Source organism: Antechinus flavipes, chromosome 2 (assembly GCF_016432865.1).
Source record: "Antechinus flavipes isolate AdamAnt ecotype Samford, QLD, Australia chromosome 2, AdamAnt_v2, whole genome shotgun sequence".
Taxonomy (NCBI): Eukaryota; Metazoa; Chordata; class Mammalia; order Dasyuromorphia; family Dasyuridae; genus Antechinus; species Antechinus flavipes.
Genome location: NC_067399.1, coordinates 643,681,334 through 643,708,644, shown reverse-complemented (window position 1 = coordinate 643,708,644; position 27,311 = coordinate 643,681,334). Strand labels below are relative to the sequence as shown.

General features: G+C 33.8%; 1 protein-coding gene across 4 annotated transcripts in view; it reads left to right on the top strand.

Moving 5' to 3' along the window:
* Nucleotides 1-27,311, top strand: part of NEO1 (neogenin 1) — a 239,557-nt gene that overhangs the window by 114,213 nt on the left and 98,033 nt on the right. For all 4 annotated transcript variants that reach the window (XM_051982336.1, XM_051982335.1, XM_051982333.1 and 1 more), the window contains exons 6-7: nt 4,094-4,248; nt 6,351-6,471. In XM_051982336.1, the coding sequence (XP_051838296.1) occupies nt 4,094-4,248; nt 6,351-6,471 (276 nt within the window). The remainder of the gene's footprint in view (nt 1-4,093; nt 4,249-6,350; nt 6,472-27,311) is intronic.

Genomic DNA, 27,311 nt, shown 5'->3' with positions numbered 1-27,311 from the left:
AGGAGTTATAAATTGAGAGTTATGTAGCTGAAGGTGTGAAAAGCTAGTGTTATGGATTAATTTTCTACCAATAGTTTCAAATTGAAAGCAAGAAAAGCAACTGGACCAGGCCCACAATATATTGAAAAAAAGGATACTAAAGGATTAATTTTCAAAATATCAGAACATACAGAGAAATTTTTAAAAATCACAAATGTTGTTATTCTTCAAAAGGCATTTGAGAGGACATTATTAATATCCCAAAGTGGCCATTTTCTCCCAACTTATTTTTATTTTAAAAATTTGTTATTTATCTTAACACTTCCGTTCTTTTTAAATCTGCGGTCCAAATTTTCTCTCTTCTTCTCACATCCTCTCACAACCACTCGAAAGCAAGTAATTATCAATTGCAATATCTATATCAATCAGAAACAAACATCAAAAAAGCAATACATGTGATGTCATTCAAAACATATTTCCATATTAACCATATTTCCAAGAAAAAATAAGAAAAGTAAAGTGAGAAAGTTATGCTTCACTTTAAAGTCAGAGTAAATCAATTCTCCCTCTGAAAATTGATAGTATTTTTTTCATCTTGAGTCCCTTAGGGTAGCTAAGTTTTTCACAATTGATTATCATTGTGACATTAGTGTTATGGGCATAATGATTTGTATTTTTTCCCCTTCACTTTGTGTCAGTTCACATAAATATTGTCATGTTTTTCTGAGGTATTATTTTAAAGTAAATTGGAGGATTCCCAATTATTGGGAAAGTTCAGCTACATACTCATCTTCAAAAATAGTTATTTTTAAGTCATTGAATTAGTCTGATAGTATTTTATATTGTCTCATTGTAATTGATTACAGTCTAAAAAGAAACAGTAAGTTATCAGTATTACTATTGGTATTATATGAGCTTAACATGATGAAAAAAGCTGTCTTGGAGGACCTTTAAAGCTTTATTTTGCTGCAGTATGATGAATTCATAACCCAGAGGATAATCAATAAAAATTGTCCTCTGCTATCAGTTTCAAGATAGAAATCCAAGATAGAAACTCACCAGAGATATTCATTGTTTTGTTGAAATATATCCCATGCAGAGTATACAAAGAAGAATTCTTTTTAGGGAATTTTTCAGATTCCCATTTGTTGAGGATGTGCTGATTTTGTCAAACTTAAAAATACTACAGAGCCTCCTCAGTGAGATTCATAACCATCCAAAAAGTGATTGGGTTTTTTTTTTTATATCATTGAAAACCCCAAAAAAAGATTAATAATGTATACTGCCCAGATGATTTTATAAGGTTGTTCAGCACATTCTTTTAATAACTGCCTGTTAAGTATATTTATCAAATATTGTTTATGTAAATAGCATCAGGTTAGCATCTCTTTTAAAGTGAAGTTTCTGTAATGAAACTTTTAAAAATGTTTGAACAGTGGTATATCAGCTATTCTTTAAATGAAATAAACCTAATTTGACCTAGAATCAAAGAGAAAGAAAAGAGGAGACTTCATTGCATTGGGGAAATTGTACAGTGCTTTCAGTTATTCCAGGGTGCTTCTACACATAAAAACTCATTTTTTAAAACACCTCCATTATTGCCATTTGTATGGAAATCTTGAAATGCTACAACGTAGAATCAAAATTGCAGATCTCACATACCTAGAAAGAAGAGTTAGGCTAAAACTTACAGGCTCTAATTCAGCACTTTCTTTACTATTCAGCTGACCATCTTGCAAATGATTAACTCCACCATCATAAGCTCAGCAAAGAGCTGAGAGGAGACCCCTTCTGAAGCAATGGAAAGGGGTTAGTACTTGACCAAAGGAGGGATAGAGAGAACTGGAGGCTGTAAAAGGGACATCACTTCACTTGAAAAGCACTTAGCCTGGTGCCACGTGAACACTGTTAAATGCTAGCAACTAGGATTCTTTCTAAGCTCAAGTGCTGATTCTTGAGGCTTCTTTTTCCATCATTACCCAGCAGTCTTTTCACCTTGGAATGGTCCAAGGATAAAAATAAGAGTTTCTCAAAAGAAGAAAATTACTCTGTCAGCAACCCTAAGAGAAATGCAAATTAAAACCTGAAGTTCTCCCTCAGGTTAGCAAAGACGATAAAAAGGGAAGATGACCAATGCTATACAGACCTAGCGTTCTGGAATGTCATTACACTGTCCCTATCCTCTCAGCTGTGTCACCGCTCCTCAGCATAGGCCCCAAGGAGATCAAGTAAGGATTGTAGCATGGAAGACATAAAAGGAGATTGGCGGGTTCTTCCAGTTTAAATCCTGCCTCTGCCATATGCCATCCTGTATCTTGGATAAAAACCTCTTGGTTTTCTTTTAATGGCCTAAAATTCTTCCCAGTTCTTAATATGGTCTTGTGACTTGTATGTATAGAAATATTCATAAAAATGCACCTTTATGTTTGTGGTGATGATGATGATAATGAGCATTTACATAGTATCTACTATGTGCCAGGCTCTATGCCAAGTACTTTTAAGAGAGCATTTCTCGAGGAATAGATAAACAAATTATGGTATATGGATATAATGGAATAATACTATTATAAGAAATGATAAAAAGGAAAGGACTTGTTTGTACTGAATACTTCCAGGAGATTAATTTATACAGTAGCTATTATATGGTAAGAAAAATGACTTTGAAAGACTTAAAAATATTGAACCATGCAATGACTAGCCACATCATTCCAGAGGATTGATGAGGAAGTAAGCTTTCTACTTTTTAACAGACAGATGATGGGCTCAAGATTCAGCCTGACACATACATTTTCAGACATGACCAATGTTTGGATTTGTTTTATTTGAAGGAAAACAATATGATTGGGTATTTTTTTCCTTTTAAGGGAGAGTAGAGTAGTGATAATTATGATCTGTTTCTCCTCTCTCCCCTCCCCCCCCAAAAAAAAAGAAAGAAAAAGGAAATAAATGAAACTATCACTTCTGATACCTTTAAAACTAGTATGGTGAATTTATTGGATGCTTTTGAAAAAGTAAGAGGTACATAATATATTCTCACAATAGGCTATATTGACTGTCCAGAGTGGGCTAGAAGGGATATCCAAATAGGATGAAAGAAACCTTATTGGCACTATGCTTCTGTGGTGTTATTTATCATAACCTGTTGTCTATGAACCTGTTCATATAGTCAGTCTGTCATGTATTCCTCTCACATCATATAGCTATCTTGTTCTCTAAAATGTGAAATTGTTTAAAGTGAAGAAAGTGAGGCTAGTTTCAATTCCATGTTAATATTACAAGTTTTGAGGAGCCAGATGGTAAAACACATAGAACACTGAGCCCAGCATCAGGAAGATCTGTGTGAAAATCTGGCCACAGACGCTTCCTAGATGTGTGATCCTAACCAAGTCACTTTACCTTGTTTGCCTCAGTTTCCTCATCTGTAAAATGAGCTGCAGAGGCCAACCACTGCACTGCTTTTGCCAAGCATACCTCAAATGGAGTTACAAAGACTTGAACACAACTGAAATGACTGAATGACAACATTACAAATATTCCCTAATATAATATAATTTAAGAAAGTGTGTTGGACTTGGAGTCAAAAAGACCTGTGTTTAAATCTAGCCTCAGAAACTTACTTGCTTGTGTGCCCTTGGAAAAGTCACTTATCTCTGTCACCAGAGAAGGAAATGGCAACTACTCCCAGAGTATCTCCCCCAAAAACACTTGGCATGGAAGCCCACAGGGTCACAGAGAGATGGACATCACTGAAAGGACTGGGCAACAGCAATCGTAGTATTTGTTAATATTGTTACAGTTAAAGTGTTTCTGTTGTTTTATTTTTTCAACCTAGATAATTTTATCAGCAAACATGTAGAAAGGGTCTAATAAGTCAAAGTGAATTTTCTAATTATACCCAGTAATTAATTTATTTTTATTATTAATTCCCAACATCTGTTCTTTGTTATCAATTTGTGGCCAGTTTATGCTCTCAGCAGTTAGTTTCAGGAATCCTCTAGGTTGTAGTAAAAAAGGAAACATGGAAACTCCCAGTTTCTAAGTAGTAAGGCTGGATTATCAACATTTGTCTCTTTAGGTTATATTCATTTTTTTTCCTGTCCTTTTTCTTTCAAAGCTTCACCAGAATTCCTGAAGAAGCCTGCTAATATATATGCACATGAGTCTATGGATATTGTGTTTGAATGTGAAGTGACTGGGAAACCCACACCAACTGTAAAATGGGTTAAGAATGGTGACATGGTCATCCCAAGTGATTACTTTAAGATTGTCGTAAGTATTTTTTCAAAGGATGTTTCCAATTCTCCAATGTATACTTGCAAAGAGTGACTTTATTTCTAACTTGGATCATTTACTTACAGCTAAAGACTTAAAAATATTTATAAAAAATCCTAGACACACACAGAGAGAGAGAGAGAGAGAGAGAGAGAGAGAGAGAGAGAGAGAGAGAGAGAGCGAGCAAGCGCACATATTTATATTGTTCTAATATTCCAGGCACTGAACTAATCACTGGGATACAAGTTAAGTAAGCCCTCAGCATGTATGCATTCTAATGGAGTGGCCTGAAAGTCTGGTCCACACAAGTTAAGTCCCAAGAATATTGAGGCTGTGGTGCAGTTCTTAGTAACAGGACAATGTCCAGGTAAAAAGAAGTCCAAATAGAGACCTCAGAAGAGCTTAATGATTTCCTCAGATATGACGCTAACTAAGGCATGATCAGGACTCAGCTATCCAACATTCTTTCTCTTTATGACATGGATTTTAACTTTGCTTGGTTCTCCAGTCAAAGAATTGATATTTGAGTGCCACAAATTATAACTTATATGACCTCGGGCAAAGTATTTTGTTTTTCTGGGTCTTCATTTTTTCTTCTGTTCAGATGATAAGGTTGGACTACATGACTTCCAAGATCCCTTTCATCTCATGTATTGGAAAGTATTTTGCAAAACAATAACACATTGTACAATTATCATTATCATTATCATTAGGTAATTGAAACAACCCATATACAAGATCGCAAATAATCTCTCCAATACTAGTTGAAAACTGTTAAGGGCCCCGTTCTGCCTCTTAAAAACTGTGTGACTTTGATGAACTTGCTTTGTCTTTCTGAGCCTTAGAATATTGATTTGTTTCATTTATCATCTATCTTTCTTGCCTTTTTAATGTCTTCTTTTGGTTAAACATACATTAAATTCTTTAAGGAGAAAAGTAGGCTAATATCCTCCATTCTGTTTCAGCTTTTGTCTCAAGTCTTCCAAAAGGGAATATATCTCAGAAATCTCTGTTCCTGTCTCACAATATTGTTGTGAATTATCTGCTTTTTATTTTTTATTTTTTATTTTTTTAATTTTTATTTAATAATTACTTTATATTGACACTCGTTTCTGTTCCGATTTTTTTTTCCCTCCCTCCCTCCACCCCCTCCCCTAGATGGCAAGCAGTCCTTTATATGTTGGATATGTTGCAGTATATCCTAGAATTATCTGCTTTTTAAACCTTAATGCACCATATTAACATCATCATTATTTTTGTATTGCACAAATGTTCCAAATAGGCCCAGTTTTAGGGAAAAAAAGTTCAAAACAGAATATGAATGGACTTATTCTGACCAAAGTTCATGAAGCCCTCCTGCCTTTTCCCTATCACCCTGGTCATATGTCTTTGTTTTCATAAGTATACTCATATCAGAATTCTTTAAGGCTTAGCACTGAAGATGAATATAATACTTTAATGCATGTAAAAAAAATCTTATAAATACCTAATGATAATTTGAAATCTAGATTATGTCACTAAAGGTTTAGTGTTTGGGTATTTCTTTATAATCACATACCTGATTGTGCTTCACAGGCTATACCCTAAAATGATGTGAGTGAAATACACAACAAAACATCTTGCATTCTCCCAAAAAATTAAACTAAATAGAAATCTATCTGTCAAAACTGAATTACCATTTCATTCTTTTATCTCTTTCTTTAATGAATGGCTATATTTTTACCTGTTAATTACAGCATGTCATTGTGTCCTGATGTGTGAAGTATCAAAGTTCAGTTTTAAAGTGAGTGTCTCAGAAAAGTATTTTAACTTTGCTAATAAATATTCTTGAGGTCATGTTACCAATGATATTAAATGTGACCATATGATACTGATTGCCATTTTGCTAGAGATAAATCTACTATCAAAAGTTTTCCTTGTGTGTGTCCTCACAAGAAGATGTAGAGCTTAGATGCAGATCTATGTTAGAAATATTGTGGGTCCTTGTTCATTAATGTGAGGTTTAAAAGACATTCAACCATATGAAATTTAGATCACTTTTTGTTTATACTTACAGTAATGTTCAATAATTGAATGATAAAATTATTTTTATTTTTCAGAAGGAACATAATCTTCAGGTTTTGGGTCTGGTGAAATCAGATGAAGGATTTTATCAGTGCATTGCAGAGAATGATGTTGGAAATTCACAGGCTGGAGCTCAGCTAATAATCCTTGACCATGGTAAGAAGGAACTAGGGTAATGTGGTGAAGTATTTTAGGTATTTCCTGCTGTGTTCTTTAAAAAGAAAAAGGAAAAAAATGTGATGTTAATCTTTTCCTGATGGCTTGTTTCATTTAGAACTTTTCTTTGTAACAGGAATGGGATGAGGTTAAAGAAATTTTAGGATAAAAATTTTTTATTGAGAGATATAACTTATAAAGCTCATACAACAAATGGTTTGGGGCTCCTACTTTTTAAACAAAAATTTCAGAAAAAATCTGAAAGGGAGTTGCAATTAAGAAGAGAAAAAAAATTGAAGAACCATGGGTTTTCCTATATATTCTGGCTTTACATATCATTAATTTAAGTCTTGGAATTCTGTTCATGAAACTATAGGATTAAGAATTAGAAGAAGATTTTGGCCTAGAGAAGTTAAGAAATTTTACCTGTCTTCCTTAGGTGAGGTTGATGGGGGGTGTCATAGTGCACAGAGTCACAGGCCTGGAATCAGGAAGACCTGAGACCAAAGTTAGTCTTAAGTACTCAACAGCTGTGTGATCTTGGCAAGTCACTTACCTTCTGTTTGTCCCAGTTTCCTCAATTGTAAAATGAGAAGAATAATAACACCTACATCCCAGGGTTGTTGTTAGGATCAAATGAGATTACATAATACCTGACACATAGTAAGCATTGAATAAATGTGAATTAGCTGAATAAATCATATAGCAAATTGCAGAGGAGGCATTCCAATTCAGGTTTCAGGTTTTTCCATTTCAAATTCTGAGCTTTTACTACTCTTTGCAGTGCTATCTTTTTTCCTAACAAGATTGAACTCTAAACATAATCTGTACTTTACAGTGAATCAGAATTTTTTTCCCCTTTGTTTTCTCAAGTTTTATTTTGAGGAGTGGGTGTGTGTGGGTGTGTGTTTGTGTGTGTGTGTGTGTGTAAAAGAAATTGGGCATTTAATTTTTTTCCAGTTATAGGAATTAATGATGAATTTTTCAATTTTGTCCTTGAATTCTGATGGACATTCGATATTTGGAATCATTTTCATAGATAAGAGAAAAATCCGAGAAGTGATCTTAGGAAGATACTTCTTTGATTTATGTCTGGAGTTTGAAGAAAGCCAGAAAGCCCTGTTATCCTGAACCTCCACAGTTAAAAATATATTCATTTTTGTAGTTATCATTTAGAATGTGATTGAGAAAACAGATATTAAATTGGGGTAGGATAGATCTATCTGCTTTATCTCCTTCATATTGATCTTGTTACAAAACTAAATGAGCATTCTCATACCATTATGAAAATTTTCTCATGCTTTATTTATTAATTTCAAAATAAATGGAGGTGAGAATAGATCTCTATGGGATAATTGTAAAAGGGCTTACTTAGCAAGATGGGCACAAGTTTTCCAAACTGGAAGTAAGACTGTATCACGTGACTTATTAGATTTTTATTTCATAGAATTCAAGTATATAAATAGTACATTAAAGGTCACCAAAAAAAATGTTGTCACCTTTCCAGTCTAGATCAGTATAATAAGCACAATCATTAAAATGCTTTATTAACAAAACAGAAAAGAACAATATGGTTCTGCTTTCTAATGATAGTGATTTTTCAGAAACATTGATAGCTTAGCTTTTTGGAATAATCCATGGACAAATCATGTCTTTTTGTTTAGGATTACCAATAATATCTTTTCTGACTTTACAAATACTTGTTTATTTTAGAAAGTCCTATCTCCTATAAATAATCTGCAAATGAACACTCAGTAAGTGCTGCTTTTGAAGCTAGATGGATTAGCCTAGAAGATGGTCCCAGATACACCAATCTCACTGAAATTAGCTTCATTTGTAATTTTGTAATCTTCTGTACATTGTCTTAGGCAGATTCAGAACATAAAAAAGGTTCCTTTGTTTGGAGGTAATGTACTATAATCCTTTGTGAGATAGTTAAGCTGTCTGTATTGGAAGGGCCTCCCTTCTTCCAGCTTCTGTAATATGTCCACGATAAAGCCATCTAGCTCCCATTTTGGGGCCTTTCTCACAAAGCACCTTGTTCTACTTCTGTGTAGCCTAATTGTTGAAGCATTTTTTTTGTCACATGAAACTTATCTGACCTTTATTATCTTCTCACTGCTCCCACTTCTGCCTTCTGGAGGTAAATGAAGTAATTTGAGCATTTCTCCCATGGGTCAGACTATTCCAGCACAATTCTTAGGTCCCTCATAATGTTGCCTTATTTGCTCCTCTTAGGAAATGGTCATTCTGGTCACCCTCTTCTGGTTCCTAAAGTAGGCCATTCCAATGGCAGGTTGTGCTCCTGTATGGCCAGGGCAGAGAGTAGAGAGGTTGTCTGCTCAGCATTTGTGCTTTCCTCAAAGGCCTGGACTAGACGATGACCAGTGGAATACGATGGGAAACCAGTTTTGACCTTGAGAAGCTTACTTTCTGCTGAGTGTATTAGAGGATACAGAGGTGGTACATGGCCTTGGAAGCAAGTACTTGGAAGATTGGAAGGGTTTCTGAAGAGAGAGCACCCCCAAATTGTAGCATCTGGGAAGCCTTCACGGAGGAGATGATAATACCTGAGCTGAGCCTTGAAAGAAGACTCTAAAAGGCAGAAATGAAAAGGGAATAAAAATGTAAGTTCTCCCACTTGTAGGTAGAATCAGAGATTCGCATTCAGGGAGCAGTGATAGTGCAGGTTAGCTGGAACGGAGACCCTGGGGAGGGGTTGCAGAGGTACTCAAGAAGCAAATTGTGGAGGATCTCAAGTGACTCACTCAGCCAATAGTCACTGAAGATTTTGTAAATGAAGCAAAGAGTTACAGGAGAGGAGTCAAAGTCATACTGAAGTCCTAAGTCTACAGTGATTCTGGAGAGTGATTATGCCATTGGTAGAAATTGGGAATGGCTTTTGGAAGAAGACAATGACATTTTTTCACTTGAGAGAGCAGTTATTTGGAAAGATAGAACTAGGTTATATGGGAACAGAGCTCAGTGATCACTTAAGAAGAAGAAGATTCATAAGGAGAGTGACAAGAGTCTCATAAATAACTGCAATAAAAAAGACCCAAGCTAAAGGAAAATAGTTTGATTCAGTGAAAGAAATAGCTCCCTGGAACTCTGTTTTGGAACTTCAATAATCTCTAGATTTCCCCAGTTTTGAATTCTGGCAATTTGCTTGTCTACTTGACTTGACTTGCCCATCCAATCAATGCCTTTGAAATATGTAGAAAGAAGTATCTCTTCTAGCCTAGTAGGGATTTTTGTTTTGTTTTGTTTTATTTATATGTTTTTGGGTTTTTTAAAGACTAGACTTAATTTTCTGTCTCTTTTGCCCATGTGGGTCTTGAATCATATATGACATTATTTTTCCAGAATGGATAAGTTATATCTATAATGGCAGAATTATTCACCATAATGCCAGCTCCCCCATATGAGACTCCAGAAACTAAAGGGCTCTACCAGCAGACCACTAGCAAATTAACCAAGATGCATTTAAGACATTTGAGATCTCTGAAGGCCACAAATTCCTGGCATTTAAGCAGTAGAGGCCAGAGTAGGGGTGGGTAGTAGGTTCTGGCTCCATTTTTACATCTTGTGTGCCACAAACTTTCCAGGCTTCTTAGCCAAGAGCAAGTTGTTAGTAGACTTTTATCCTTTAGGTTTCTTAATATCCTGGACCAAGTGGACCTCAGTGGCCTGCCTAACCAGTCAGACTGTATTCTGGGCTACTTCAGCTTCAGAGATAATAAATACCCTGTTAGACAACAGAGTAGGGACTTTTTCAAGAGCTCATGGTGATTCTCTTATTAGAGCCAAGATTACTAATAAGCAAATTTATCAGCTCTAACAAGTAAAAGGGATCATGATAAAACATGACAGTTCTTTCTGGACCCTCAGTCAAAAAGATTTGACAGGGAATACTTCTCTGGCAGATCCATTTTTGGATGACTTGGCCACTCCCTTTGGAATAAATTAAACCAGGTGGACATGATAATGACATGCTTGCTCTCATTGAGCCTTATGTATACATCAAGTCTTTCTTCTAATCATAGCCCATCTTTTGGTAGACCCTCTTGCACTTCCCATCTTGGAGGGAGCGGGTGGAGAAGAACTGGTGTAGCTAGTGCAATTCAGAAAATAAAAAGACTTAAAGTTACCTTTATTTCCCTGCCACACTGCCCTACCCAGACAAGAAGATATCTGCAGTTGAGTAATTTGAAAAGCAGAATCCCCTATTATTTCTCATTCTTACAGCAACCGTACCTCACCTCTTGATTCACTGATTGGCTCTTTCTGACCCTTATAGTTAAACTCCTAGGTCTTCTTCTTCATGGTTGTTGTCTCTCTTGGCCATGGGAGAGTTGAATAGTGCTAAGTTCATGAATTCGGTACAGGTCCAAAAGATTTATATACCCTAGACTATATACTTGTGTTACATCAATGGTAGTTAAAATAATAGGGATGCCTTCTTTGACATTGGTTCAGGAAACCAAGCCCTTATAAGTCCCTGAGAAAAACATATAATCTAAATACAATCCTGTACCCTCTCACTTAAGTATTACTGTGGATTACTTGGCTTGATGGAGCAATCCAACCATTTTATAGGACTGGAAGAAGATGAGTTTTTCCCAGTATTGCCAGATGTTTTGCTTTGGGAATCTACGTATTCTCATGAGTTAGATCCTGCACCAGAGTCTGCCTAATAATAGGATTAAGATGAAGTTGAAGCAGACATTGTCCCACATGTACCTTGTGATTTGATAATCAGCTTGGTTTTGGGAGTCTTAATTATAATCAACCACATCTACCTAGTAGTTCACTAGAAGTTCTTAAAAAATAATTGGAAGAAATTCATCTGAATCTCTTATCTCCCACCATAGAGCTCTAGTGGATTTGTCAAAATGAAAAGTAGAAATCTAAGGTTTTGCTATGATTATAAACTCGTATATACTGATTGGTTAGCAAGGAGTGTGATAGTTACCATTTTGGTTCTCTGGATCAAGGAAAACATGACCTAGTCTAAATATGAGGAAGCAAAGAATGGAAGATAATAAATGAAAAATAGCTTCTCAGAGTTAGTGTGCCATATCAAGCTATGGTATTTGGCTTATATAATTACTCTACACTTTTTCAATATTATGTTTCCAGTGGCAACAATCACTTATTCTCTCTGGGTCTCAGTCTTTACATTTATCAAATGACTAGAAATATCTCATTGAGATCCCTTTCTGATGGAGCATCTCTGATGTTGTATAGAGTAGGCCTTTTAATAATTGAAATTTATTTATTTATTTATTAGGTGAAATATTATTATTTATAATATATGAAATATATTATTTATTAAGTGAAATATCTTGTATTCATTCATAAGTTTTGGGCACAACAGCCTATAATAATTAAAATCATGTTTTTGTACCGTATGTATGAATTGTTTAAAAGCCTTCTATGGAGACTTCAGATTGTAAAAGATCATAAAAGTGTCAATATTTCCTCTCTTGACATCCAATTTATGTAATCATCTAATATCATATAATCTAGAGTAAATAACATTTTATTAGAAATCATGACTCTTTCAATTAAACTCCTAGGTCTTCCTCTTCTTGGTTGTTGTCTGTCATGGCCATGGTAGAGTAGAATAGTGCTAACTTTATGAACTCAGGACAGGTCCAAAGAGTTTATATACACTAGAGATCTTGTGTTGTAAGTAAATAGCAAATCTAGTAAATGAAAAGTTGACAGGAGTAAAATTTTAGATTATATATTGAGAATCAGAAATTTTATTCCCTAAACCAAGAATACAAGTGAGCTCACTCATTACTCCTAGAAGTAAAATAAGTGACTGGGCTCCTATCTTCCTGTATCTAATCTCATCCATTTCCAACTGATAAATATAACAAAGTTATATCTTTTTAGGAATACCCTTAAATTTAATGCATACTTTAATATTCCAGGAAAGTTGTTATACTGTCAGGGATTCTATACCTGGTACTAGCAGTAGTATAAGTTACTCTTCAACCATACTGATTGACCCATGTGGTTCTTCTGCCTGTGTTTCCATAATCCTTCTTAGAAAATCTTCCCAAAGCTGAAGGTATTCTTCTGATTCTAAAAGTACTTTGTGTTTTGGACAATATTCATTGGCATATCATGTGTCTGTATAAATCATTCCTTTTGATTTTTATTACATTAACTGATTTAAGTTTGCTACTTTAAAGAAAGTAAATTTTTCTCCTGGTGATACACATGATGATGATTTTGGAGAAAAGAATTCAGTGCTAGAGTGGAAACTAGAAAAGAACAGGTGGTAGAAATTGAGAGGAAGTGTTTCTGAAAAGAGGGATGCAGATGGTTTGCTGTCACCTCCACATGATAAATATTTGACAAACATGCAAGCAGCAGAAATGGAAGGGAATAATTATTGAACTGAGAATAAAAATGCATGGACAAAAACCAAATCTGCTGTGATGACATTTTATCATTTTATACATGAATGCCATATAATGGCATTCAAAAGAAATAATATGAAAGTACAAGTTTTATCATCTTGCTGTCCTAAATTGTAAGTGCTGATATGGAAGTAAATTCCCCTGCCCTTTGGTTCAGTGTTCTACAGAGAGACTAATCAGCCAGAGCATGTTTATACAAATTGACAATCATTTTAGATTATGGAGTGACTACAGAAAATAAGTTGGTACTTCACATAAATAGTCCCACTATAAGAAATAATATGTGGGGAGATTTAAAGGCACATGTTTTTCACCATTTATTATACAATAGCTCACATGTAAGTACTACACATGTAATTTCCATTGTATAGGCTTAAGGAAATAAAGTGACTTTTCTGCAGTGACTTAGTAATTGGCAGATTCATATAACACTCATAACTTCTCACTCTTAAGCACAGTGTTCTTTTTACTGTACTACTTAACATATTTGTATAGTGTGTACAGATTACTTGGAACAAAGCAAAAATAATTAAATTTAATGATACTCATTAAATCTTTGAATTTTTACATCTTTAAAAAACTTATGCAATATATCATCCTTCAGAAAAAGTCATGTTTTACACAATTTGGCATTCACTTAACAAAATTTTGACATTCTTTATCATGAAACCATACATCACAGAGTGTATTAAATATTTCTTTGACAATCCATTCTTCAAAGTCTGGCTCTAGGTGCAGCTCATAAGTTTTCAATGGAGTTAAAGTCATGTGAATTCCCACGTCTCGAAAGCATATTTATTTCTATTTCTTAACCTGTTACAAGGTATGGCATGTTTCAGAATTGTATGGTGGAATATCATCAGCACCAAGGAATCTCTGTAATCCTAGAGCAGTTCTGTATCTCAGAGCAGCAGTCTTCTCACAGCTTTCATCATTTTCCAAATGCTAAGAAGACTTCTATGCCATTTAAAAGTTTAAAAATTCCTAAAACAATTTTTGAATAAATGGTGTAAAACTTAATGCAGGTACCTAAATCTCATAGGCTTACCTGGGCTCATGTAGGAAGTAGTTTTGTATATCCTTGAATAAATAAAGGAGTTTCACCAATAATAGTGGATGTTGCTAATCCCCAGTTTCCAGGTTTTTCAGTGGTCTTACTTTTACCATGTATTTTTCCATCATTGTAGTGGTTTTACTGGTCTTTTCTTTTTTCTGGAATCCACCCACTCCAGATGTCAGAGGTCTCTATGCACCTTTCCTTACTTGAAGATCAGAGATAAGAGTGGAACACTCTCCATGGGTGGCTTGAAATGCAGTACCTAACTGACAGAGAATTAACTAGTTATAGGGAAACCTGCACAACCCTGTGAGATGTGACTCAGCTCAGGCAGTCTGGGGCTCCAAGGTGTCAGTAAAAGCACACCAGCCATCATTATTGCCATTTCAAAATTAAAGCATAACCAAATTATTATTTGTCCCAATTATTTATGCAAATGATTATCTCAAAATCATATACATTAAAAGTTGTGATTATTTTGGCATTTGAAATAATGATCACAAATTTATTTCTAAGAACAAATATTTATTTTGACATGTTTATTTGATGAACTTTTAAAGTACAATTATTTTCATTCTAGGAAGAACCTTAAAGATTATTGTCCAATTCTCTTATTTCAGAAATAAGGACACAGATTTAGAAAAGATTAGCAGCAGTAGCAATAATAATAGTATCTATATGTTGCTTTAAGTATCTATTTTTTTGCAAAAAGGTAAGACTAGATCAGGACTCTAACCCAGGTCTCTGGGTTTTCAAGTATAGTAAGCTATCTTCCCAGGGGAAAAGAAAAGGCCCCACAAGCAGTACAACTGACCGACAAGTCAGGAATCAGAAGGAGCTTAAGTTGTCTTTTTTTCCAGGCCATTTTTATTATCACAAGTAGAAACTAAAAAAGAAAGTGAACAGAAATATTGGAAATTATAGTTCAAAGAATATTTTAAAATCTGTATTATTTTATAGGAATCATTATACTTATTTAGTTGTACATACCAAAAATTGAATCTCTTGTTAAACCAAAAAGTAGAAGTTGTGATGGGACTTCAAGTATTTCTTTTGTTGTTGTTTGTTCTTCATTCTTTTTTTTTTCTTTTTACTTATTTGTATTTTTTTTTCCAATTACATGTAAAGATAGTTTTCAACATTCATTTTTTATTAAAGCTTTTTAATTTTCAAAACATATGCATGGATAGTTTTTCAGTATTAACTCTTGTAAAACCTTCTGTTCCAACTTTTCCCCTTTTTCTCCCCACCCCCTCCCTTGATGGCAGGTACTCCAATAAACAACATATGTTAAACGTGGTAAAACTATATGTAAATCTAATATATGCATATATATTATACAGTTCTCTTGCTGCACAAGAAAAGTCAAATCAAAAAGGAAAAAAAATGAGAAAGAAAGCAAAATGCAAGCAAACAACAACAAAAAAGGTGAAAATACTATGTTGTGATCCACACTCAGTTCCCACAGTCCTCTCTCTGGATGCAGATCACTCCATCACAAGTCTGTTGGAACTGGTCTGAATCATTTCATTGTTGTGAGCTCCTAAAATAGTTTCCTTTTTTCTGAATGATCCTTAATGATAAACAGAATTTAGAAATGTAAATTTTTGCCACCAATATATTAATAATAAGTTTGCATGCATTTTTACAAAGTTTATAAGCAAATTGGTTCATGACTATGAATTTGGTCATTGTCTTATGCTTAATCTTTCCATTTATTATAATGGCCTTTAAAAATAGATTCTCTTGTAAAGCAGTAATGCTAAAATTGTCATCCATATTAAGAATTAGACTAGCAAAAAGGATAAAATTGCAAGTATTTTTCCATTACTTTTTTTTTTTTCATTTAGGAGTCTTTCCTGTAGTTTTAATAAAGGTACAATGGACTTTTAAATAAGAGTGAAATATGAAGAGTCTGTGGGGGTGGGGTGTCTCTATATATTTCCCATCAGATATGATATTTTGCCAAGCCTGCAATTAGCTGGGTAAAGAGCAAAAGCTATGGGGGAAATCAAGGTAAGGTTTATTATCATCAACATGTTTTCAGTAAAGGAAATTCATATTTTATTAGCTCATTAAATGACTTCAAGGATATTATGGCCAAAGTAGATAAGGACACATTGAATATCACATCTTTTTTATTTGTAGAAGTAAAGTGTCAAAAATTCCATATAGTATTTGAAATTAATGTTGAACTTGGAATGGAATAAATGAATAATAAAAGACTGAAACTTGGCTAGAAAGCAGGAAATTGTTAGTAATTGCTGGAATATTTTTAACAAGACTGAAAAGTTAATGGCATGTGATAGTTTAGATTTAAAATTAAGCCATAAGTTCCAACATTTCTATTCACTTTTATTTTTTCTTAGCTTCTCCCTGTGACAATAAAAATGACTTGAATAATTCAACTCAAATCTCCTGCTGCTTTCTGACTGATTAGTCTGTTGTACAACTTCTGGTGCCTTTTTTCCCCCCAGCAAGGTAGCATATTCTACTCGAAAACAATTGAGAGTTCTAGATTAGCCTGTTCTTGCGTTTTTGCAAACCTTAAATCAATATATAAATAGATTCTGTTGTTGTTGATAATGATGATGATAATCTTTTCTGAGTTTTTCTTGATTTCTAAAATAAGAGAATCGGATAGATAATCTGTAAGGTTCTTTCTGGTTATTTTCATAAAATTCTATAAAATTAGCACTTTAATCTTCTTAGATGATATTTCATATTTTCTTCAATTTTTTTGTTTTTCTTTGACTAATTTTGAAGTCATTCACTTCCATTTGTTCAATTCTAATTTTTAGTGTATTATTTTCTTCAGTTACCTTTTTTAGCTCCTTTTGCAATTGGCCAACTAAATTTTTTTGTTCTTTCTTTTTCCATTTTTTCCATTCCTTCTTGCAATGATCTCATTTCATTTCCCCATTTTTCTTCTAATTCTCTTTTAAGAGCCTTTATGTGTGGAAAAGGTGAAGAACTTATAGATCAAGCACATATTGATCAGTGACTGTTAAATTAGTTGAAGCCTTAAGGCCTCAGTTTCTGCTTCTCTGGAGTCACGTGATTTTAGATAAGGCCTGGACTACATTCTCGTGTCCAAAAAAGGGATTAAAAAAATACCAAACAAAATTTAGTGTTCACATTTTTTAAATTAAACAAACAAACAAAAACAAACAAAAAAAACCTCTATGTTAGACCTCTGGTCTAATACTTTAAAACGCTGATAAAAAAGGATGATGTCATGTAAGGCAGCAGCAGCACTTGAATACAGTGCACCATGGTATTTTCTCACAGTGGCAGGTTTATGTTTTTGCATCTTCTTGATTGCCAACATCATACTGTGGTTTTAAAAAGCAAGCATTCTTATAGAAAGCAGAATATAGTGTGTCAGCACCTTTACATGCAGTAGCATTGGGACTGGTTGAGAGAGTACCTTCTAGAATAAGATCACAGGAAAGCCACAAAAATTAAAAGATTAAAAAATCAAGAACAAATACCTCAATTATTAGTGTTTTGGGTTAAGTACATTGTTATTCAGATAAAGATAAACTACAGAATAGAAGATAGAGTGAAGTTTGAAAAGGAAGATTTAATTTAAAAATAGTAATGATAATTCTGAATTTTAAAAAACTGGCACATGTTTTTAAAATTATCTGACTAATTAAAGGGAGGTCATAAAAACATACTGGCTGTGTTACTCTATGAAAAAATTCATAATTAACTTTAAAGTCAATTTAATCATGTTTGCCTCAGTTTCCTCATCTTTAAATGAACTGGAGGAGGGATTGTCAAGCTATCCTAGTGTCTTTGCCAAGAAAACTCCAGACTGAAAAGATTAAACAACAAAAAATCAAAACTCACTCATTCTCTCTGTCTCTCTCTCTGTCACAGTCACACACACACTCTTCTTCTTTTTCCCATCTCTCCTGCTCTCTCTCTCTCTTTCCATCTCTTCTTTACACACACACACAATTCAGTGAAATTACAATTCATTTAAACATTTATTAAGAGTTTCCTGTGTATAAGATATTTTTGTAAAAATTTTATTTTTAATTTTCAACTCTGTGTTGTAATTATTGGAGAGAAGTGTTCAAAATGCTTATAATTAAGGTTCAACAGTTAGGAGCAAGGGTAAGTTACTATCTGTTCTTAGTCATAGTAAGAGGTGGAAAAACTTTTGATTGTCCCCAAAGTAAGTGAATTTAATGAGTATAAATTTAGGTCTACAAAATTAAGAGATCTTTGGTTAAATAATTAAAACAAATATATACATCTATGAAATGTTATGATATCAAAATTATATTTTGTAATAAAAATATAAAAACATATATACCTTTTAAGAGGCAAAAATTAGATGCCTAGTTTATTAAACTAAATATTATACTAGGTTCTTTTAAAAATCATATATGACTGAAATGACCTGATATTTAGTTATATAATACCATGTAAGGTAACAATTCCTAACCTTTTTTGTTTCACAGTCCCCTTTGAAACCCATGGACTCCTTCTCAGAATCATATTTGTTTCCTACAATTGTAATTTGAAGGAAATATTAAATTTCAGTTAAAGGAACTATTTTTAACTTAAAGTCAGTGAACTTAAAAAATATTTTGATAACTCAGTACAATTGATTTCCTTCTTAATCATTCATATTTTATGCTTTTAAAAATAGTCTAAGAAAATATCCATAGTAATTTCCCTATTTGTCTGACCCCCCCTTATTGTCTCCAGGCTGAGAGCCCCTGAAGCTGCTGCTGTCATAGCTATCTCTGAGCTACCCTTGGCTGGTACTGATACCCTGCTCTGAGCTGACTTCCACCCTGGTATTATAGACTTTTCCTGCTGACTTTCTAAGTTGTTTTAAGCTGGAAAAATCTTTCACTCTGACCTTTTGCCGGTTCTGCTGCTCCAAAATTTAATTTGAGGCGTTATTTTAAAGTTGTTTGGAAGGGAATATTGGAAGAGTTCAGCTGGGTGACCTCCTTTAATCTGCCATCTTGGCTGTGCCTCAGAGTAATTTCTTCATAACAGATTATATTATTGCTAATTTACAGGTGAGCAAACTGTAACTATGATCCAGCAATGTAGCATTATTCAACTTGAGTTTTATTAGTGGAAATGATTTAAAAAAAAAAAAAAAAAGAACAAATTGAGAGCACTTTTGAAAATAAATTTCACCAGCCAAGAATGTGGAAATGGTTTATCAAAGGGACTTCTTTCAGTAAATTGTCAGAGTTTTGCCTCAAATATAGTTAGCTTATTATCTGGTATAAAGGTATGATCTTAATCTAAATGTGAGGTTTGAATAATTCTTACCTGCCATAAATTTTACTGTAATAATTGTACCTTATGCTAGGCATTTTTGGAAAATTCTGAATATAATTAAAGCATACAGATAAATGTTTCCTTTGTATTGAACATAAGGTTCATTCCCCTAAAAATTCTCATGTTATATTTTTCTTTTTTTTTAAACAAATTTTAGAAGACTATTTCATGACTCAGTTCACATTATTGCTGATATCTGGTTGTTACATAAAAATATTTGTTCCTTCTTTTCACATTTCTGATTTTAAGGTAGAAAGCATATCTTGATTTCACTTTAATCCTTTCCATTCACAAAGGGAAAAGAAGAAATTTTTTTTAGCATTAACAGAAGGAATTTAACATGTGTGAATGTCTTTTAATTGGTTACTATTTTAAAATATATGAAATGATACAGTAATTTATAGACAGCAAAATGCCATTTGGTATGGGGTAAAAGGCATAATTTGCAATCTGGCTGCTTGTAGGTTAGATTTCATACCATCTTAATCTAGGATGTGTATTTCCTTGAATATTTTTTATAACCAAGATACAATGTTAAGAATTTTGATAACTATATCAGTGTAAACCCCATAAATTGTTATATTTTAAAAATTTTATTAAAAACATAGTAATTTAATGAATTTTTAAAAATTCTAATTGATATATTTTTGTAATTTCCTAATATACTATTAAAAATGCTGCTTTGGATATTTTTTTTAGTGGGGGGAGACAGACAGACCAACAGTGAAATCTCTAGTTCAGAACTTACTGTTTGAATCCCCTGCCCCTCAAAAAAAAAAAAAAAAAAAGAATAATGAAGAGGTTTGTAGAAATTATGTTTAGGCCAGGCTTCTTGTACTATAGTAACTACAGTTACTACAATAACCTCAAAAGAGATATAAGCTGAATATTAAAAGTAATTATGAAAAAAATTAGAAGAGAATCTTATGCGGTGCCTTTCACAACTGTGATTGTGGGCAAATAGTTCATCAAATAAGGCATAAAAGCAATCAAAAGAAGATCAATTAGATATTTCCAATCATATTCCTAGGATAAAAGAGAAAGTATTCAATTGGGTAATTGATGAAATATCTCTGATAAGACTCTACTCTTTCCAAAGGCCCCAGTGATCTCTTGGTGACCAAGTCTATGGCCTTTTTCTCCATCCTTTGCAATCACTTGGCAGCTTCTGACGTAGTTGTTCGCCCCTTCTCCTCAGTACTTTTCTTCTTTTGAGGTCTTTTGGAATACCACTCTTTCTTGCTTCTCCTACCTCATTGTTCCTTTCCAATCTCTTTGGCTAAATCTTCATCCATATTGTGTACTTTATAATCTTGCATAAACCCTAAAGCTGTGTTCTGAGTTCTCTTCTCACTTTATATCATCTCCCATGGTGATCTTATCACTATGCAGATAAATATATTCATTCAGTGAGTCAGTCAATAAACATTTATGAAGCACTTATTATGTACCAAGCTCTGTGCAAAACATTGGGGAATACAAAAAAGACAAAAGATAGTCCTTTGACTATGCCTCAAGGAGTCACAGTCTAGTGGGAGAGACAGTATGTAATCAACTATGTACAAACAAGCTATATACAGGTTAAATAGGAAATGTTAACAAAGGGAAGACCCTGAAATTAAGAGTGATTGGGAAAGGCTTCCTGTAGAATGTATTTTAACTGGGACTTGAAGGAGAGAGGGCATTCCGAACATGCAAGTCGAGAAAATGCTGGGAGTTGGGTGCTCTATGGCCTGTGCCACTTGGCTGCAACTAAAGAGTAGTAAAAGAGTTATGACAGCTTGAAGCTACAGTAGAAGAGATTCTTCAAAAGAGATATATGATTAATTGTCTAGTTTTAGCAATTAAGTGTTACAGAAATTTTGAGGGAGATTTCCCTTTAGTTTATGTTGATCAGAAAAGATTTGTCATTATTTTGTTGGGAAAAGAGCAGAGCATTGTGAGCAGTGAAACAGAATAGAGAACAGAAGTTGAATTCAAGGTGCTCTCACTGTATCCATTAGAGACAGTACAGTGTGAGATGTCTGGAAAGCATGATAATGTACAGATTGTGGGTGAAGAAAAGATTTGTATTTTCTTTCTTTTTTTTAATTTGATATTTTATTTTTCCTTAATTATAGGTAAAAAGTTTTTAGCATTCATTCTTAAAATTGAGTTCTAAATTCTCTTCCTCCCTCCTCATCCCCCCACATTGACAAGGCAAGCAATTTGAAATAGGTTATATATGTATAATCATTCAAAATATATTTCTATATTAGTCATGTTGTTAAAAAAAAAACCAAAATATAAACAAAAAAAAAATCCAGGAACAATAAATATATATATTTTTTAAATGCTTTAATCTCTATTCATATTGCATCAGTTCCTGGAGATAGATAACATTTTTCATGTTAAGGTCTTCATAGTTGTCTTGGATAATTATGTTGCTCAGAATAAATAATTTAAAAGCCGTATTAGAGGTTCAGTTATATTTATTGGATTTGGAACCGGAGGACATCTAAAGATCTTAGGAGGTATTGAACTGGTGGCCAAAGTGCAGCCTGAACTGGTTTAAAATGTAGTTGGGAAATATTTAACAAAATAAATAAAACTATAATATGGCATGGATGAAAAGTTATAGTCCTCCAATCCAGCTTTCATTCTACATAGGTCAGATAGTGCTGATCCAGTTCATCCTCACTTTACAGGTGAGGGAGATTTGAGCCGGTGAGGGCACTGGTTCTAAGGCATAAAAGTAGAAGATCAAACTAAGTGTTAACTCCAGCCTTAGTATTCTCAACATTTTGCTGTACTGCCTTCTGATCCAAAGTCATTAACCTAAAATCCAAAATGGGCCAAGTGACATTTTCCAAAACACAATCTATTGCAAAGCTAAACTTCAGATTTCAAATTATCATGCAGTATTATAGTGGGAGCCAGAGTAAGAAAAATGTGTGCCTTGAAATAGAAGCAATGAGCTTGAATTCTTGATATATACTAATGAATCATCACATGATAAATGATTTCCCTGTACCTCAACTACAAAATATAAGCTATTCGAATTACTGTTAGATATTCTTGGCTTGCAATAAATAGAGCGAGCAAGCTATCCATACCTATGATTTCATAAATTTAGGAATTTTCTGTGGGATAACTTCTCAGATTGCAGATTGACATTGAGTTACTTTGAGCCCTGAGAAGGTAAACAACTTCAATTATGCTGTGCAGTATAATAAGAACAATGGGCTGAACTGTAAAAATACTATTAGCAGATAAGTAATAGAATTATTTATGCTTCAGATATAGATTGTTCAAGGTGATTTTTGAAGTGTTTTCCAACTCTACAAGTCTATGAAATGATGGCATTCTTACCATAGTAATATTTCTGTGGTTGACTGAAGTAAAGTACAGATTGTGGGTGTACTTTTTGTATTCATGTACTTTTTTTTTGGTGTTCTCTGGGAAAGAGCCAACATAGCCAAGAGAAACCAGAACATTGCCTCAGATTCCCTCATACTCAAAGCTCAGTTAAGCCTCTGAATGGATTCTGGAGTGAGAACCCATTTTTTTTTCCTTAAGTCTGTATGAGCATTAATCGGCTTGAACAAACAAAACCATTCACTTAGGAACACAGTTTTTGAAAACCAATGTTTAAATTAAGCTTTAGTGTTTTTGGAAAAATGCCTGGTGGTCAGGTCCTTAGCTCACTGTGAGTATCAGGTTTTCTGGGCTCTCTTGGGATAGAGTTACCATCAGAAATGCCCTCCAGACAGTGGCCTTTCCTTCCTTCCGAGTTGTGCTGGGGCCTCACCAACAGACAGAACTTCAATTTAGGATGAAAAAGGACAAGCCTTTCCGTTTTCTGGCTTCTCTGCTGCACATGATGAGGCAGTATGATCCGGCACACCTCTTTTAATGATTTTTTTTTTTATGACAGGAAAAATGGAAATGGTTTCCTCAAAATCAAAACAATTCACCCACAAAAAGGGGAGGAGCAGTTGGTGTCCTGTTTTATAACTTCCTTTTCTCATTTATGTCTTTTATTTAAACTAAGCATTCATTGCCAAACTGCTTATCTGAACTTGCATATTCTACCAGAAAAAAATTCCATTCTAAAAGTCCCTGTGTTGACACCCTTAGAATTGTCTCTCCATGCTACAGAAAGTTTCATTTTTCTCATATTCTACAGATACTTGGGCACTAAGAAATAAAATATTGGTTCATCTGTCCTACAGAATGATTTCACTGGTATTTCCCAACAATTTCTAGTGGGTTCCAATAATAGCTATGCTGTAGAATATTTTAGGAATTTGGAGAAGTTAATTCATTCCAAACTTTGGAGCATAATATCTAAATATGCATTAATATAACACCATTGAGATTCAAAATTATATATATACATATATATTTATATCTATTAATGCATATATTGAATCTATAACACTTTTTAAAAGGCTTCATTTGGCATTTATGTAGGTATAAGACTCCTACTTGTCCAGCAGCTTTGTAGAGTGAATTGAGGCAAGAAATATTATTGAGCTTAACAGAGGTAGCCAGAGGGGCCATCCAGGACTTCCATTCAAACTGCCATAAGACATCTCTTTATCCTTTTTAGTTTCTACCAACACAGAATAGAGCACTGGAAATAGAAAGACTTTTAAGTTCAAATCTGACCTCAGAAACTTACTGGCTGTGTGACCTTGGCAAAGCATTTGCTCTGTTTGCCTCAATTTCCTCACCTTTAAAATGAAGATAGTGATAGCACTATATTCCTAGGGTTATCGTGAGGATCAAATGGGGCGATATCTGTTAACTTTTAGCATAGTACCTGACACATAGTAAACATTTAATAAATATTTCCTTTTCTTTCTTCCTTTCCCTCCCCTCCCTTTTATTCTTCCTCTCCTTCCTTTCTCATCCCTTTTTGTTCTTTGTCCCCCTCTCCTCCTATAGTCCCCTTTCTTTCTTTCTTCCTTTCTTTCTTCTATTTCTGATTAACATACCAAAGCACTGATTCCTGAGACACAAGTAGGAAAACACTGAAAATACAAAATACAAAATTGAAGTGTTTATAAATTTTATGTGTAGAAATTATTCACAATTCTTATTTGTAATGAGTTTGTACCTTTTGGGGTTTGTACTTTTCCAACTAAACTAACAGTGAGAATGATTCTGTGGTTATATGATTTTGGTTTAAATGAGTAATTAACCAAAAAATGGAAATGCTCATAGTAATAAATTAACATTTTGATATAAACTATTTTCTTTGATCCTAATGGATCAATGTGAGTTAGAGAAGTTAAGTTGATTGTTTAAATGAAAAAAAAGGAGTTCAAAATATTTAAATATGTAGTAGAGTATGGTGATTTTCTTCTTTTAAAATAATAATGGTTCTCTCTGGGAGAAAGCAGGTTTCTTGGGGAGGTTTTCTGGAGGCAGCCTTAGTTTCAATCAAAAGTAATAATCACCCAAATGCAGCCAGGTGATAAAAGTTCAAACGTTTATTTTGTCTTTCCAAAATAGCCCGGTTAGTTGAGGCCTATCTCTCTGTTTGGTTCCAAGAGCTCCCTCCGAATGTCTCCAAATCCAAAGGTTTGTCCTTCAGCCTCCAGCCAGCCAGTTGGAAAATAGAATGGATCTCTCTGGCCTCTGAGAGAGGGTTTCTGGTTCTCAATCTCTGAGTGCTCTGCGTCTGTCCCAACATGCTCCTCTCCAATCTAATTCAGCTGAACTCCCTTGACTGGGCCTCTGTCCACTGCTTATATCTGAGAGAGTGGGATTATGGGTTTTCTCCCATAGTGCTCTCTGGCCCTAAGAGCTTCAAGGGAGGTGTGAATTTGGATATCTCATACCAAACCCTGAAATCTCTCAAACGTGTAAACTCCAATGAGTAAAGGTGTGAACACACGCATTGTATCAATTAGTTCTACTTAGTACCTTGGTTCAGGTTCTGGCCCAAAACATCTCCTTGAAAGATTAGATCAAGGATACTGAACCATGCTAAATTAGATATTTATTGTCTCTATCAACTCTAATGACTTAACAGTTTGTAAAGATTCCAACAGTAGACACTATCCCAGAATTTACATCTTTAATTTCAGTATTTTCTTTCTTTTAAAAGATGCTTTGCATATTTTGTTTTTTACAACTATAATTTCTTCACAATAACTCTCTACTCACCAGAGTAGCTTTGCTTTTTTTTTTTTTTTTTTTGGAGAGGCAACTGGAGTTAAGTGACTTGCCCAGGCTCACACAACTAATAAGTGCTAAGTGTCTGAGTTCAGTTTTGAACTCAGACCCTCCTGACTCCAGGCTGGGGCTCTATTCACTGAGCCAATTAGCTGCCCCCAAGTAGCTTTTCTTACGACAAAAATAATAAGTAAAAAACAAAAAAGTTAAGGATTTTTGTAGAAATAAAGAAAAGGTAGATATGATAGATCTGTAGATTATTGATTAGAAATAAAAAAGACCATACATATTTCTCAGCACTACCTAACCTTTTTACAAAAGTTGCCTATATAAAATCATCCCAAAAGATGTAGAAAAGCAGAAATAATAAACACATCCTTTTATTGACTACAGTGGAATAAAAATTATATTCAATAAAGCCTTATTAAAGAAAGTATTAAAATTAATTGAAGACTAATAAGCAAATAAAACAAACAAAAATAATAACTAATTTCATCAAATATAACGACAGCAGTGAGTCAACATAACAAAATTTTGGGAATGAAGCTATGTGGGTCCTTATAGGAATATTCATGTCTTTATAAACACTTATTTCAAGAAAAGTAAAAAACTAACAGATCAAAGAAATGGGCATACAACTGTAGAGGGCCGGAACTCTGAAGAGGTATACTTGACAGCATGGTGCTTGTGGTTGAGCACCTACTCAGTGTGAAATAATGGTAATATAGTGATGTAATTGTACTGCGGTATTTAAGGGGGTCTCAGACACAGAAGACTCTCAGCCACAGACTTCAGACTCCAGACTCCATCTTTGACCAGCCTCATAGTGGCTATTCTGCCTCCTTCACTCTTCCACTAAGACCAAGAATTTGGACTGATCCTGAAGTCCTCCAGAGAGCTAGTTCTAACATTACATTTTGGTCCCCAACAGAGCTAGTTTGGACATTACATACAACTAAAAAAAGTCTTAGAAGCCAGCAACTTAAAAACTTTAAATGCCAAAGTAGAAATCCTGATAACTAAGATAATTAACAAATTGGAAAGCAGATAAATTGAGTTAATCAAAACAAAAATCACAAAACAGTAATCCCAAGTGAGAGTTTATCACACTTTGTATCTACACTCTTTCACTTCTCTACTGAGAAGAAAGAAATATATGTTTATTGTAATTTTTATTTTCAAAATTTATTATTCTTCACATTCTTTTTAAATTTTGAATTTTAGATTCTTTACTTTTACTTCTCTCTCATCCATTTAGAAGGCAAGCAAAATGTCAAATGGGAAATTATATAAAAATTTCTAAGAAAATTATAATTCCATTGCATTCAAAGTCCATCAGTTTTTTTCTCTGGTAGAAGACAGCATTTTTCGTCATCGGTCCTTTAAATTGTCTTGGGTTATTGTATTGTTCAGAATAGCCAAGGGTTTCATAGTTGATCATCATTACAACATAGCTGTTATTGTGCATAATTATCTCCTTGTTCTTCTCACTTCAATTTGTGTAGTTCATATAGATCTTGCCATGTTTTTTTTCTGAAATCACAACCTCGTTATTTCTGATAAATAGTCAAAGGATATGAATAGGCAATTTTCAGAAGAAAAAAATCAAATTACCTATAGTCATGAAAAAATGTTCTAAATCCTTATTGATCAGAGTAATGAAAATTAGAACAACTCTGGGTACTACCTCATATCTATCATAAATGAAAAATGTTGGAGGACATTAGAGAAAATAAGGACACTAGTAAACTGTTGGTAGAGTAGTGAACTGGTCCAACCATTCTAGAGAACAATTTGAAACTGTCTAAAAGGTTTGATTGTCCTTTGATGCAGTTAATACCCTAACTGGATCT